This window comes from Macaca nemestrina, chromosome 4 (assembly GCF_043159975.1).
Source record: "Macaca nemestrina isolate mMacNem1 chromosome 4, mMacNem.hap1, whole genome shotgun sequence".
In the NCBI taxonomy this organism is placed as follows: Eukaryota; Metazoa; Chordata; class Mammalia; order Primates; family Cercopithecidae; genus Macaca; species Macaca nemestrina.
The window spans coordinates 94,387,917-94,402,221 of record NC_092128.1 but is presented as its reverse complement, the minus strand read 5'-3'; the positions used below and the strand labels follow the sequence as shown (position 1 = coordinate 94,402,221).

The 14,305-nt window shown below is 37.4% G+C and overlaps 1 protein-coding gene across 2 annotated transcripts in view; it reads right to left on the bottom strand.

Moving 5' to 3' along the window:
- LOC105475697 (serine/threonine kinase 31) overlaps positions 1–6,755 on the bottom strand; it is a 297,831-nt gene extending 291,076 nt beyond the window's left edge. The window contains exons 1-3 of one of the 2 annotated variants that reach the window (XM_011731173.3): positions 6,710–6,755; positions 4,800–4,846; positions 4,658–4,710 (exon numbers count right to left, since the gene is read on the bottom strand). In XM_011731173.3, the coding sequence (XP_011729475.3) occupies positions 4,658–4,710; positions 4,800–4,827 (81 nt within the window). In that variant the 5' untranslated portion in view covers positions 4,828–4,846; positions 6,710–6,755. Of the gene's footprint in view, positions 1–4,657; positions 4,711–4,799; positions 4,847–6,610 lie in introns of both variants that reach the window. The other variant, XM_011731172.3, reaches the window with a different exon arrangement.
- Positions 6,756–14,305: the final 7,550 nt, after the last annotated feature.

Below are 14,305 nucleotides of genomic sequence, written 5' to 3'. Positions count from 1 at the left end.
AAAAAAAAAAAAATACAAAAAATTAACCAGGCATGGTAGTGTGCGCCTATAGTCCCAACCACACAGGAAGATGAGGTGGGAGGATTGCTTGAGCCCAGAAGTTCGAGACTACAGTGAGCCATTATCACACCACTGCACTCCAGCCTTGGTGACAGAGACCCTGTCTCAAAAAAAAAAAAAAAACAAAAAAGTGCTCAAAAAAAGAATAGGACATCTTTAAGGACAAGTACCAATTTGTGTTCTTTGGTGAACTTTGTCCCAATGGCCAAGGCTGAATAATTTAAACAACAAAATAAATAATGATAGCATAGGATTACAACCCATGGAATAAATATCCATGAGTTTATATTATTATAAATAATTGAATAAATAAATGGCAGAGAAAAGACAGCTCTTCCTTATAGAAGAATTCCAATTACTAGATGTGGAAGGAATGAGGGGAATAGAAAATCATCATTAGGCAAGCACTACAGCAATAAACAGTAAAATTCGTGGGTGAAAAGTTGAAGAGAAACTGGATTAGACAGCCTCAATAAGTCTCCTAAAACATTTATTAATTACAAAAGAAAAAAGAGTAACTTTACAGTGAAAAAACCTGGAAATTGCCACCCTACCCAAGTGAATCAAGGTTATCATCAATAAGAAGGTATATCACATCATGAAACCCCAATAATGATGTACTGAGAGGACTACAATATCACTTCTGTGGAACTCTTGCTAATCTATTTATAAGAAATCATCAAACAAACCCAAATTAAAGGATACTCTACAAAATAACTAATATTCATCAAAAGTGTCAAAAGTCTTGAAATACAAGGAAAAATTGAGGAACATTCAGAGGTTACAGGAAACCAAGGATATACAACTAAATACAATTCGGGATTCCACATTGGATCCTGGAACACAAAAATACAAAAAACTGCTAAAATTTAAATAAGGGCTATAGTTTAGTTAACAGCATTGTACTAATGTTAATTTCCTGCTTTTGATCATTGTACTGTGGTTATATAACACATTAGCATTAAGGGAAGCTGGGTGTAGCCTCTGTACTAATTTTGCAACATTCCTGTAAGTCAAAGTTTCTTCAAAATAAAATGTTAAATATATATATGTGTTCTAAAGAAATACACCAACGAAATATTCAATAATGCTAGAAAGAACATGACTATCCGTGATGACTGAAAAAAAAAAACTCTGAAAGAGCAGTTCAAAGAACATCATGATGAATATCAAAGTCTCAGCATAGAAGAGGAACTGAATTTAAACCGACCCTGAGAAACAACAGAGGCAACCTTTGTGAACAAACCCCTAGAATCAAAATATTCCATATTGTTTTTTTCACTATGCAGACTAAAACAAACAGGAGTTCTTTTTTTGTTTGTTTGGCACAATCTCAGCTCACTGCAGTCTCAATCTCCTGGGCCCAAGCAATCCTACCACCCTCAGCCTCCCACACAGCTGGGAACACAGGCATGCACCATGCCTGGCTAATTTTCTTTTTTTTTTTTGGAGCGACAAGGTCTCACTATGTTGCCAAGGTTGGTCTCAAACTCCTGGGCTCCGGCGATCCTCTCACATAGGTCTCCCAGAATGTTGAGATTATAGGCCTGAGCCACCATGCCTGACCAGAAGCTCTTTCTTTCAAAGAAACAGGTGGAGTCAAATACTTCAGATTCCTTCAGCTGCCACCCATCCAATCTGAAGTGTTTGCTTATAAGTGGTTTATAAGGCAGAAGCCCACAGGGCAAAAAATGGAGAACATATGTGAGCAGATTTTCATCCTAATCTGCCTACCCATATTTCCAAGTCTCTAGTCTTCTCTATGTCTACATCCCACCCTAACCCCAACCAAATTTGCCAATTTGCTTCCTGAAATAACCACTGCATTCATTTACACACCGTCAGTAGTTTTAATGTTTAATCTTTTCATGTGCATGTTTCCTGTTTTAAATGTTCTTCTGCAAGCGCCTCAACTTCATGGTTTAACTCAGAGGTTGGCAAATTACAGCCACCTGTTTTAGTAAATAAAGTTCACTGCATCACAGCTACACACACTCATTCACATTTTGTCGATGGCTGCTATGCACTATGTTGGCAGAGTTGAATAGCTGCAAAAGAAACTGTATGGGCTAAAAATGGTAAACTACTCATCATCTGATCCTTTACAGAAAAAAATTTGCTGACTCTTGAATTTGCTCCAAATTCAATCAACATCTTCACAAATAAAGTAAACTGAAATCAAAGTCTAGAGCTGCACTACTGAATACAACAGCCAATACCCACTTAAAATGTGGCTAGTCTAAGTAGATATGCTCTAAGTCTAATACACACACTGGATTTCAAAGACAATATTAAAAAGGAAATATAAACTATCCTGTTTACATTTCCATGCTAATTATATTTTGAAACAATATTTTGGATATATTGAGTTAAATAAAATGTATTTATTAAAATATCACCTGCTATTTTTAGTTTCTTCAATGTGGCTGCCAAAAATGTTTTAAAATTACTTTCGTGGCTCATATATTTCTACTAGACAGCACTAGTCTAGAAAATCTTTTTACACTGATAAATGATGTTTCTATAAAATAAGCTTAAATATAATTTATCATCCAACCTGGGACACTGTTGAGAGTGATGCAGCTGTCACTAATACAGAGACAATGGGCATGGAACCAGCAACGTGTGAGCAACCTTTAGACAATATGCATAAGCAGAAACAAATTTGCCAAATACATGTGCATAAGCAGACACACGAATTTGCCCCAAGTTTTCTATAACATCACCCTTCCGCAATGTTTTATTACATGCAGCCATGCCCCACATAGTGACATTGTAGTCAAGAATGAACCACATACACTGCAGTAGTCCCATAAGATTATAATGAAGCTGAAAAATTCCTATTGCCTAGTGTAGTCCTAGCCATCGTAACATCATAGAACAACGCATTACTCACATATTTGTGGTGATGCTGGTGTAAACCTACTGTGCCCCAGTCTTACAAAAGCACAGCACATACAATTATGTACAGTACATAATACTTGGTAATGAAAATAAACAACTATGTCATTGGTGTGTGTGTATATTTTTTTTTACTATTTTTAGTGTACTCCTCCTACCCATTTAAAAAAGTTACTTGTACAGCCACCTCAAGTCCTTCTGAAGATATTCCAAAAGGGCATTATTATCACAGAAGATGACAGCTCCATGCACGTTACTGACTCTGAAGACCTTCTAGAAGGACAAGAAGTGGAGGTGAAAGACAGTGATATTGATGATCTTGTGTCTTCGTTTTTAGCCAAAAAGATTTTAAAGTAAAAAAATTAAGTTTCTTAAAAAGAGAAAAAAAGCTTTAGAATAAGGACATAAAGAATATTTTTGCACAGCTCTACAATGTTTGTTTTAAGCTATGTTATCACAAATGAGTCAAAAGTTTATTAAAAGTTACAGTAAGCTAAGGTTTATTGAAGAAAAATATTTTTATAAATTTAGTGTAGCCTAAGTGTATGGTATTTATAAAGTATACAGTAGTATACGGTAATGTCCCAGGACCTCACATTCCTCACTACTCACTCAATGACTCACCCAAAGCAATTTCTAATCCTGCAAGCTCAGTTCACGGTAAGTGCCCTATACAGGTGTACCATTTTTCAATCTTTTATAAAATATTTTTACTGTATCTTTATATTTAGATACATAAAGACTTACCATTGTATTACAACTGTCTGCAGCATTCAGTACAGTAACATGGGGTACAGGTACACCACACGGCCTAGGTATGTAGTAGGCTATATCATCAAGGTTTCTCTAAGTACATTCTACGATGTTCATACAGCAAAAAAGTTGCCTAATGATGCGTTTCTCTGTATGTATCCCAGTCATTAAGTGATGCATGACTGTATATTTAAGAACTCTGGGTTAATCATATTCTTCTAGAACTTTCTTCTCATATATTCTCCTATTTCCCACATTACGAGTTCACCTCACCCCCCACCAAAAGGAGTTCCCATGCTGTAGGGAGTACAGAGAAATGTAATTTCTTTCCCTTCCATACCATGTATAGTTTACAAAACCAAAAATTAGCGGATCATTCTGTGCATTACAGGAATTCACCTTCTTAAATTGTGGAACACAGCCCTTTGTGCTTGCTTTGTATTTAAAACTGAGTAACCTTACCTAACCAACAGCCTCCCAACAGAAAATCAGAAATGTTTCATTCATGCTTCCAATTTTATAAGGAGGAAAAATACCATATCTCAAATTTAAGCCATTAGAAGAAAAGACCAAGATTTTAAAAACTTATCCTCCTTCAAGAAACAATCTTATAAAAGACCCCTAGATGGGGCTATAACTTCACAAATACAACAGGCTCTCAGACGCCAGCAAAAGCAGCCTACAATTGAGTGGAATTCTGAAATCACAATCTTGCCAATTTTCTTTTTTTAAACTTGGTGTATTATGCGCATAATATTCATGTGTCAAGTAACGTCACAGCTGTCGACATCTGTCTTCTAATAATGCCTGGTGATAAATAATTCAATAAATATTAGGCAATGAGAATAATAAATATATTTATTCCTGGATTTTATTTTGTTTTTGTTGAGGAGGAACTGGATTGGGGGAGATGAGGGGGGATATCAACCAGTTTGTTATTTACCTGGGCCCAAAACGTTACTGCATCTTCTATGTGACTTCCAACCACATCTTCCACTAAAATCAAATCACAATACAAAGAAAATTAGAAATTAATCAGTACTATCTAGCTGTTAACACCCCAAAATAATTTTTAGTGTCAGTACCTTTATCGTAATGTGTATCTTCATCCATTTGGACAATTCCTGAAAAACTAGAACAATTCAATACCTTAAATTAGATTATAATAATCCATCCATTAAAAATGAATGAAGACTAAACTACGTCATGTTCAATTCTTACAAATGTTTTATCCTAAATGCAGCATCAAAATTCAAACTCTATATTAAAAATGAACTCAATATTTCCTTCAATAACTCTTTTGAGTATTTTGTAGTATACACAATTTTATCATATTTAATCTCTATCCTTAAAATTATCTCTTTAGCCAAACTTTTACAAATTTATACTGAACAACTCATATACATTTTGATCACTTACATAAATCAACACTTTGAAACAATGTACATATTCTTTTTTAGAAAATATCCTCCCATAAAAAGGACTTCCACAACATAAACAAAGAATAATAGAACAAATGCTTTAAACTGTTAGTCTATTTTATGTAGAAGGCATGGTGGTTACTATTTTTGAAGATTCCATGGGATGAAAGACTGCAAAATACATAGAATTTTGCCTATTACTTCAAAAACAATTTTCATTACATATTATACTTTATCACATGCAAAAATATTCCAAAATAAATGTACACTACTAATTTTATCTGTAACATAATAGAACATTGCACTTTCCATTTACAAATGTTGAAGAAAAATTAAAATACAGATTTTTGATTTTTTTTTTTTTTTTTTTTTACCCCAAACGAAGTCTTGCTCTGTCGCTCAGGCTGGAGAGCAGTGGCACAATCTCGGCTCACTGCAACCTCCACTTCCCGGGTTCAAGCAATTCTCCTGCCTCACCCTCCCAAGTAGCTGAGAATACCGGCGCATGCCACCACGCCCGGCTAATTTTTGTATTTTTAGTAGAGACAGGGTTTCACCATGTTGGCCAGGCTGGTCTCGGACTCCTGACCTTGTGATTTGCCCACCTCGGCCTCCCAAAGTGCTGGGATTACAGGCCTAAGCCACCGCAATTTTTTAAGAGCTTTAAGAGTTGTCTAGGAACACCACTACACTGAAGTTTCAAATGCTCTCTCATTATGAAAAGGGAAACATTAACTCCTCATCACAAAAAGATAAAATTTTTAAAATGGATTACTTTTGTTACAACTTAATTTTTTTAAAAAATGTTTCGTAAGTGGCATGAAAATGTCTCCAAAACAAGGGTTCTTTTCTACTGGTCAAAAAGTAGTTTTTAAATTCAACTGACCGAAAAGCTGTAAAAACTTTTAGGGAGACTATATATTCCCATGGAAGGCATTAAGGCTTAAATTCAGTAAAAGTTAAAATTACTTTGGAAATCTCTCCACACACTCCAAGAAGCTACTTCTACAATAGTTTTTAAATCTTACTTTAAAATGACTCGCCCTGATTATGAAGGAACTGATGCCGTACACTTTCTGCAAACAGAGATCACCAAATGGTACACCCAAATCTCCACTTCGTGATGAAAATTTGGAAGAGATGGGTACACGTAGCTCTCTGACACTTATTTTACAAGGGATTTTGAAACAAATGGCAAAGAATTTTCCAGAAGGGGAAGAGAGTGTGCAGGCTGCGTGACCTCGTCTTCATGGAACTTATTCAGGCCCAAGGTTTTTTCAAGCCAGTTTCGCCTGCCTGCACGCACTCAAAAACTGGGGCATCTGACACTCCTCTGGGGTGGCGGGCGGCTCGAAGGTGACAGAAAACCCTGAAATGGGCCTCGTCCCCAGGATAGGAGACCTAAAACGCAAGCAGCGACGAAAACAGTCCTTGAAGCGGCCACCACTGCACGTACCACAAAAACTACTACTGACCTCACACTTTCCGTTGCAGAAGCTCTAGAAAAGTGACCCTGGCCCCACATACTGGGCTCTCGGCCCTCCGCCCGCCGTAGCACACGTGCAGAAGCTTACCGCGCGAGCTTTGGCCGCAAAGGCCCCACACTGCGCCTGCGTGCACAGCGCTGCGCCATCATCCGGTGCTAGCGGGAGTCACGTGGCAGCCACGGCCTACCGCCTAGTTAGAAGCGTGCGGGGAGCGGCCTGACGCTGGCGGCTGCCGACCCCACGCACTGAGGCTGCGCCCTGGTGATTTATAGGCTGGGGTGGGGTCCATGGCCAGTTCCTTTCACAAGGCTTCAAGCAGTGACGTTAGAGGTGACGTAGGATTTCGTGGCCTTTCCTAATCTGTTCACGTGGATTTAAATTTTAGAAACACCCAAATTAGAAGAACCCCGACATTCTATTTACACGATGGAAAAGAGAAAATAACTTTGGTAACTGAAAATGTGTTTTTCAGATTAGTAGCTTTACAAGCGTTGGTCAATTCATCCCTAGATTCCACAGCTCTCTCTAGCGTTACAACTTTTTCCACAATCTTAAGAGGAAAAAATTAGCTGTCTGCTTCTTTGCAGATATTATGCTTTGTGGCAAGCCTTACACAATTGAAAATTATATCTGGTTAATTTTTAACAGCTTGAAGTGTAAAGTACAATAAACTGCAGATATCAAAAAAGTGCATAATTTGTTAAGGGTGAACATATGTATACACTGTTGAAATCACCCCCACAATTAAGATAAACTTTTCTATCACCTCAAAGTTTCCTCATGCTTGATTATAATACCTGACTCCTCCCAGCTCCCGTTCTGCTTTCTGTCACCATACATTAGTTTGCGTTTTCTAGAATTTTACGCTACTAGAATCATACAGTATGAACATTTAATCTAGCTTCTTTCCAATAGCATAATTATTTTGATTGATAAATTTTGTCCAATGTATCAAGAGTTTGTTGGGTTTTATTGCTGTTACTATTCCGTTGCATGAAGATAACACAATTTATTTACCTTTTAACAGGTATTTGGACTGCTTCCAGTTTTGAATTGTTTCAAATAAAGCTGCTATTGTGTACAAGTCTTTGTATGGACATGTTTTCTTATGGGTTAGTGCCTAGGAGTGGAATGGCCAAGTCATAGAATTGTGTATGTGCTTTAAAAACTGCCGCATTGTTTTACAGTGTTGTACTATTTTATATTCCCACCAGCGGGGTTTCAGAGTTCTAGTTGCTCTGTATCCTCACCATCATTTGATATGGTCTGTGTTTTTAAGTTTAAACATTTATAGATAAATGTTTAAAGTGATATCTTCTTGTGGTTTTAATTTGCATTTATTTCTCTACTAACTAAAGATGTTGAGAAACTTTTCTTATGTTTCTTTTCCATCCAGATCTTCCTAAATGAGGTGTCTGTTCAAGTTTTTTCCTGTTTCCTAACTGAATTTATTATTGAGTTTTGACAGTTCTTTATATACTATGGATACAACTCCTTCAGGTTTGAAAATATTTTCTCCCAGTCTACAGCTGTCTTTTTGTTTTCTAAAAAGGGTATTTCAAAGAACAAAAGTTTTTTATTTCAATAAAGTCTAATTTATCAGTTTTGTCTTATGGGTCATGTTTTTGTGTTGTACATAAGGAATCTCTGACTAGCCTGGTTCACAAAAGTTTTCTTATATATTTTCTTCTAGAAATTTTACATGTTCAAGCTTTACATTTTGATATGTAGTCCTTTTTGAGTTTATTTTTATAACATATGAAAAGATCAAATTTTATTTTATTGCATATGGATATCTAATTTTTCCAACATCATTTGTTGAAAACACTGTCATTTGTCTATTGACTTGTCTTTGCACCATTGTCAGAGATCAGTTAACCATACATGTGCAAGTCTATTTCTGGATTCTCTGTTCTGTTACACTGATCTATTTGCTTTCTTTAGACTAATACCACACTGTCTTAAATACTGTAGTTTTATAGAAACTCTTGAAGACATGTACTGTAAGCCTTCCAATATTATTCTTTTTCAAAGTTGTTTTAGGATTGTAGTTTCATGCGATCGTAGACCTGATTTGTCATTATCTACACACACACAGAGCATGCTGTGATTTTGATTGGGATTACATTGAATGTATATACCAATTTGAGAAGAATGGACATCTTACCTATATTGAGTCTTCTGATCCATGAACGCAGTATATTTATTTGGGTCTTATTTTATCTCTCTGAGTGATGTTTTGTGCTTTTCATTATAAAAGTTTGACTTTTGTCTGATTTAACCCTAAGAATTTCATTTTTCATGCTGTTGTAAATTGTATTATTTTCTTAATTTCAACTTCTGTTTTTTTTTGCTAGTATATAGAAATATAACTTTAGTATATTGTGCATTATTTCTGTGATAGTTTTTCTGTGGGGGGGGGGTGTGTGTGTGTATGTGTAAGACATGGTCTCGCTCTGTCATCCAGGTGAGAGACCTGTGGTGATATCACAGGTCATTGCAGCCTTGAGTTCCCGGGCTTAAGCAATCCTCCTGCCTCAGTCTCCCAAAGTTCCAGTATTAGGCACTGAGCCTAGCCTATTTCTAGTGATAGTTTTTAAAATAAATTTAACAGAATTATCTACATAGATGATCATGTCTTATGCAAATAAAGGCTGTTTTTACTTTCTCCTTTACAATCTGGAAGTCTTTTATTTATTTTTATCTTGCCTTATTGCAGTGGCTAGATCCTCCAGTGTAATGCTGAAAATAAGTGCTGAGAGCAGACACCCTTGCCATGTTCCTATTCTTAAGAGGAAGGCATTTCCCTCTCACCATTAAGTATGATGTTTGCTGTGGGTTTATAATAGATACCCTTTAATAGATTAAGGAAGTTACTTTCTATCCTGAGTTTGCTGAAAATTTTTATCATGAACGTGTGTTGAATTTTGTCAAATACTTCTTTTCATATTTATTGATATGATCATGTGGTTCTTTTTTAGTTTGTTAATATGATGAATTACATCAATTAATTTTCAAATGTTATACCAACCTTGCATTTCTGGGATAAAATTCACTTGGTCATGATGTATTATCCTTTTTATATATTCTCATATTAGATTTGCTAAAATTGTTAAGAATTTTTGCATCTATGTTCAAGAGGAATATTGGTCTGAAATTTTCTCTTCTCATAATGACTTTGTCTGGTTTTGACATCAGAGAGATGCTGGCCATATAGAATAAGTTGCAAAGAATTCCCAACTTCAGTTTCTGGAAAGGTCTTATAGAATTGATATTCTTTGTTCCTTTAAGACTTGGTAACATTCACTGTGTGGCCATCTAGCCATCTAGGCATCATTTCCTTCAGTGCACTTTCTAGCCATCTAGAATTTTCTTTGTGGTAAGGTTTTTAACTACAAATTCAATTTCTTTAATAGATATAGGGCTAATCATGTTACCTATTTAGTATCTAATGAGCTTGATAGTTTTGTCTACATTGTAATTTTTTTTAACTTTATATTTTCCTGGTGCCTCAATATCCCCACAAATAGGCTATAACCACCCTGCCCAAATGACCAGGTGTACCAGGGTGATAGGCTAGTTCCTGCCACCTCCTGACTGTGACCTAATGACTTTCAAAAAGCATCAATAAAATGCCTTCACATGTTTTCTTGTGTACTCTGCTCTGACCCCCAGTAAAGGCACTTGGCCATGGGTCCTCACTCTCTCTAAGCTCAAGCATGCTCCCTTGGCATTCAAACCTTATATGTAGCCCCCATGTGGCATGTCATGCCTCTCTTTTCTAGGACAAATGAGTATAATAACGCCTTTATTTTTATATGCCTCTCTGGAATTTCCATGGCCGCATTGGAATGATCCTTAAACATCCCACAAAGGAGACTTACAACACAGTGTTTTTTTAAGGAATTTGTCCATCTCATCTGAGTTGTCAAAATAATTGGCATAGTTATTTATAGTATTCCCTTAGTATCCTTTTAATAGCTGTAGAATCTATAATGATGTCACCACTTTCATTCCTAACATGGATAATTTGTGCACTCTCTCATATTAGTCAGGCTAGAGATTTATAAATTTTATTGGTTTTATTGATTTTCTCTCTTGCTTTTGTTTTCTATTTCAGTTTATACTCTGGTCTTATTTTCCCTTTTCTATCTATTTTAGTTTCGTTTTCTCTTATTTTTCTAGTTCCTTAAGGTAAGAGCTGATTTGAGATTTTTCTTCATTACTGATGAAGGCATTTTGGTGCTATAAATTTTCCTTCACATACTGCTTTAGCTGCATCCCACAAATATTACGATGTTGTGTGTTCACTGCCTTTCAATTAAAAGTGCTTTTATTCCCATTTTGACTTTTTTTCTTTAGCCCATGGATCATTTACACGTGTTATATAATTTTCAAACATTTGAGATTTTTCCAGATATCTTTGTTATAGATTTATAATTTAATTCCACTGTGGTCAGGGGATATACTTTAAGATCCGAATTATCTTAAGAATATTGAGCCTTGTTTTATGGCCTAAAATATGGTCAATCTTAGTAAATGTTCCATTTGCACTTAAAAAAAAAAAAAAAAAAAAAAAAAAAAAAAAAAGAATGTGTTTTCTGCTGTTATTGGTTAGTGTGTTCTATAAATGTCAATTAGGTGAAGTTGGTTAATACTGTTGTTCAAGTATTCCATATCCTTACTGACTTTATGTCGACATGACCCATTGATCAAGGGAAGCATCTAGGTCATTAACTCTGTCCTACAGCATCTAAGAAGCCCTGGGGCAAGAAGCAAGAGCCATCAGTGTAGGTCCAGGGGTTCTGTCAGCTACAAAGTATATCTAGCTCAATTATGTATATTTACGGAGAGTAGAAATAGAGTGGGACCAGACCCATTTTACCTTCTGTGAGATGAACTTTGGCCAGGACTCCATTTGTCACTGAGATTCCCTACTCTAACCAGTGAACCACAATCGTCTTTTGGGTCTGCTGGGATCCATGTCAGGTCAGGCACTGTATCCAACAGTCCTTGGTTGAAAAAACAAATCTGACTATTCCTTTTTATCCATTGCACAGTTACCCTGGTAAATGATGGTACGTGACTGCCCCTTGGAGAAAGGATTAGGGGGATATTTACCAAATATACTTGATGATCCTTCCTCAAGGGGATCTGGGCCTTCCCTTCAATAATGAGCTTTAGATCTGGAAACTGGATGGGGAACTATGGTTTTTCATTACAAAGATTGATGTAGCCTTCTCCTTGCCAATTCTCAATTTTCTTTTTTGAGGGGTGAGAGGAGTCAGTTATATAAGTAAAATAACATCCTAATCAGCTGTCCTTCTGTCTTGCCCCTTGGAACTTCATGAACTTTACCTTGTTCACAGATTCATGCCTATGTGCCTATTAAGTTAATTATGTCAATTGGGCCTCTGACAGTTAAGTTCCACAACTTGGCCTTCAAAATTCTGGCATCCCATCATCTATATACATTGATACCACAGAGCCCATAGTCATGACAGCATCTTCCATCATCAGTTCTAGCCTGTACAGGTCAATCAACCATTGCCAAGCTTTTCAAAGTTTCCAGTATACTCTTCACCATTACATTTCTTTTTGTTGTTGTTTGAGACAGGATCTCACTGTGTCATCCAGGGTAGTGTATGGCATGATCAAGGATCACTGCAGCCTAGACCTCCTGGCTCAAGCATCCTCCCACCTCAGCCTCCCAAAAAGCTAGGACTACAGGCATGCACCACCATGCCCACCTAGTATGTGTGTGGGTATATAGACGAGTTCTCACTATGTTGCCCAGGCTGGTCTTGAACTTTTGGGCTCAAGCAATCCTCCCACCTCAGCCTCCCAAAGTGCTGGGATTACAGATGTGATCCACTGTACCTGACTACCATTATATATTTTTTTGCCTTAGTTATGAATATCATCTGGGCCCTCCTAGGGAAAAGTCGGGTGATAGCTTCTCCAGTTTCAAACAACAAATACATCCCTGAGCTTTCTGACTGCATCCTCAATACTATGTCAGATAACTGCTAGCATGCCTATCATATCTTCTATATGCCATCCTTGCATTGTGTTAGGAGCAACTGCAAAAATTCTTGCCAGGGAATTAAATCATGCATCATGAGTGAGTGCCCCCGTGTTACTCTCTCCTATCAAGCCTTATATTCCACCTCCACCCCACCCCTTGATTCAATATCCTCAAGATCTACTCTCAGACATGTTTCCTGGGTTCCTCCCAATATATTTTAACCAGAATCTGCAGTTGATTCAGAGTGAAACCTATCCTCCTAGAGGAAGGACTATATTCCCCAACTTAGGGTTTGCTAACACATGATCCTAGTTATTACTTTGGAGTCAATGAGCAGTAACAAGGGTGGATCTTGAGGAGGATAAGTGTTACTTTGTGATGCAACTGCCTCAGATAAAGCCTTTACAGAATCTCAAGGTAAGGGCAGGCTATTCTCCACTAGAAAATTGGAGGACACAGCTTGTGCCAGCTCAGAGTTCATGGAAACCTGAGGATTCAAGATTCTCAGCTCACCAACACAAATGTCCCCATCCTGTGATTTAGGGTTCCATTCTTTTTGTGTCAGCACTGACTCGGCTGGGGACTAGCAAGGCTGTGCATTCTGTCTCCTTTGCAGCCTTGCCACCTTTACTATTAGATTTGGGCCTCATTGGCAGCATAATCTGCTCTGCATCTGCAGATGAGTTTCCTGAGAGTGCTATAGAAGGGCTCTGGCTTTCACAGCATTCCTTGAGTTAAATGGCTATCACGAGCCTGTGTCATTTTCTTTTTCAAAGCTCCTAAAGCATTTCAAAGTTGCAAGTGAATACTTAATCTTTATAATTTCCACTAGTCCCATTTCATTGTAATGGCACAGCTACTGCATAACCTAGCACTTCCCCTCCCACCTGCACTTCATCCAAATCCACTGAAGTAACTGATCCAGTCACAGGATACTATCCTGAGTCTTTGCTGTCAAAGGCCATTCCTGGTACTTACCATCTTAGTTTGAGTTTATCCCTTGCCCAAAAGCAAAGCCTAAGACAAATGTTCTTATACCTGTAAGTGTTGTTATACAAGTAATTTATTTGGGAAGTGATCTGAGGGAACCAGAGGGAGGGGTAGAAGAGTGGAAAAGGAAAAAAGAGAAAGATAACATAGGGATGTATTATTATTGAGTTGGCCACTGCTATGGGTGACTGGAGCTCAACGTGATAGGATTTTCTGAGGAAGTTTATGAAATGCATTGCAGAACTGTCTTCCCAGCAGAGGGAAGGGAGAGCACTTATCTATCGGGCTTCCACCTCCCATTAGTCAAGAGTGGCCCCAAAGTCACTAGCTCCCCAACATCTTTGGGCTGCATATGTATGATACAGTGGGGTTCCAGTGGACATCCCAAGCCACAGTGTCAGAAGATCCCTGCAGAAGGAAGCAAGAGAGCCGTGACATGGGCCCAAGACAAGGTGCCATCAAATGGCTTCCACTATCAGAAGTCTGCTGGAAAGTGTTCCACAGCAGTAATGGAGTAAGAAATGGGGCCAAGAGGATTTGCAGTGGCACACAAGATGTGTCCAGTACGTACGTTACAGACAATGGGTAGTTGACAACACAACTTAAAAATCAGTAGATAGCTTCGGCCTAAGAAAGATGATTGAAAAAAAAAATCAGTAATATCA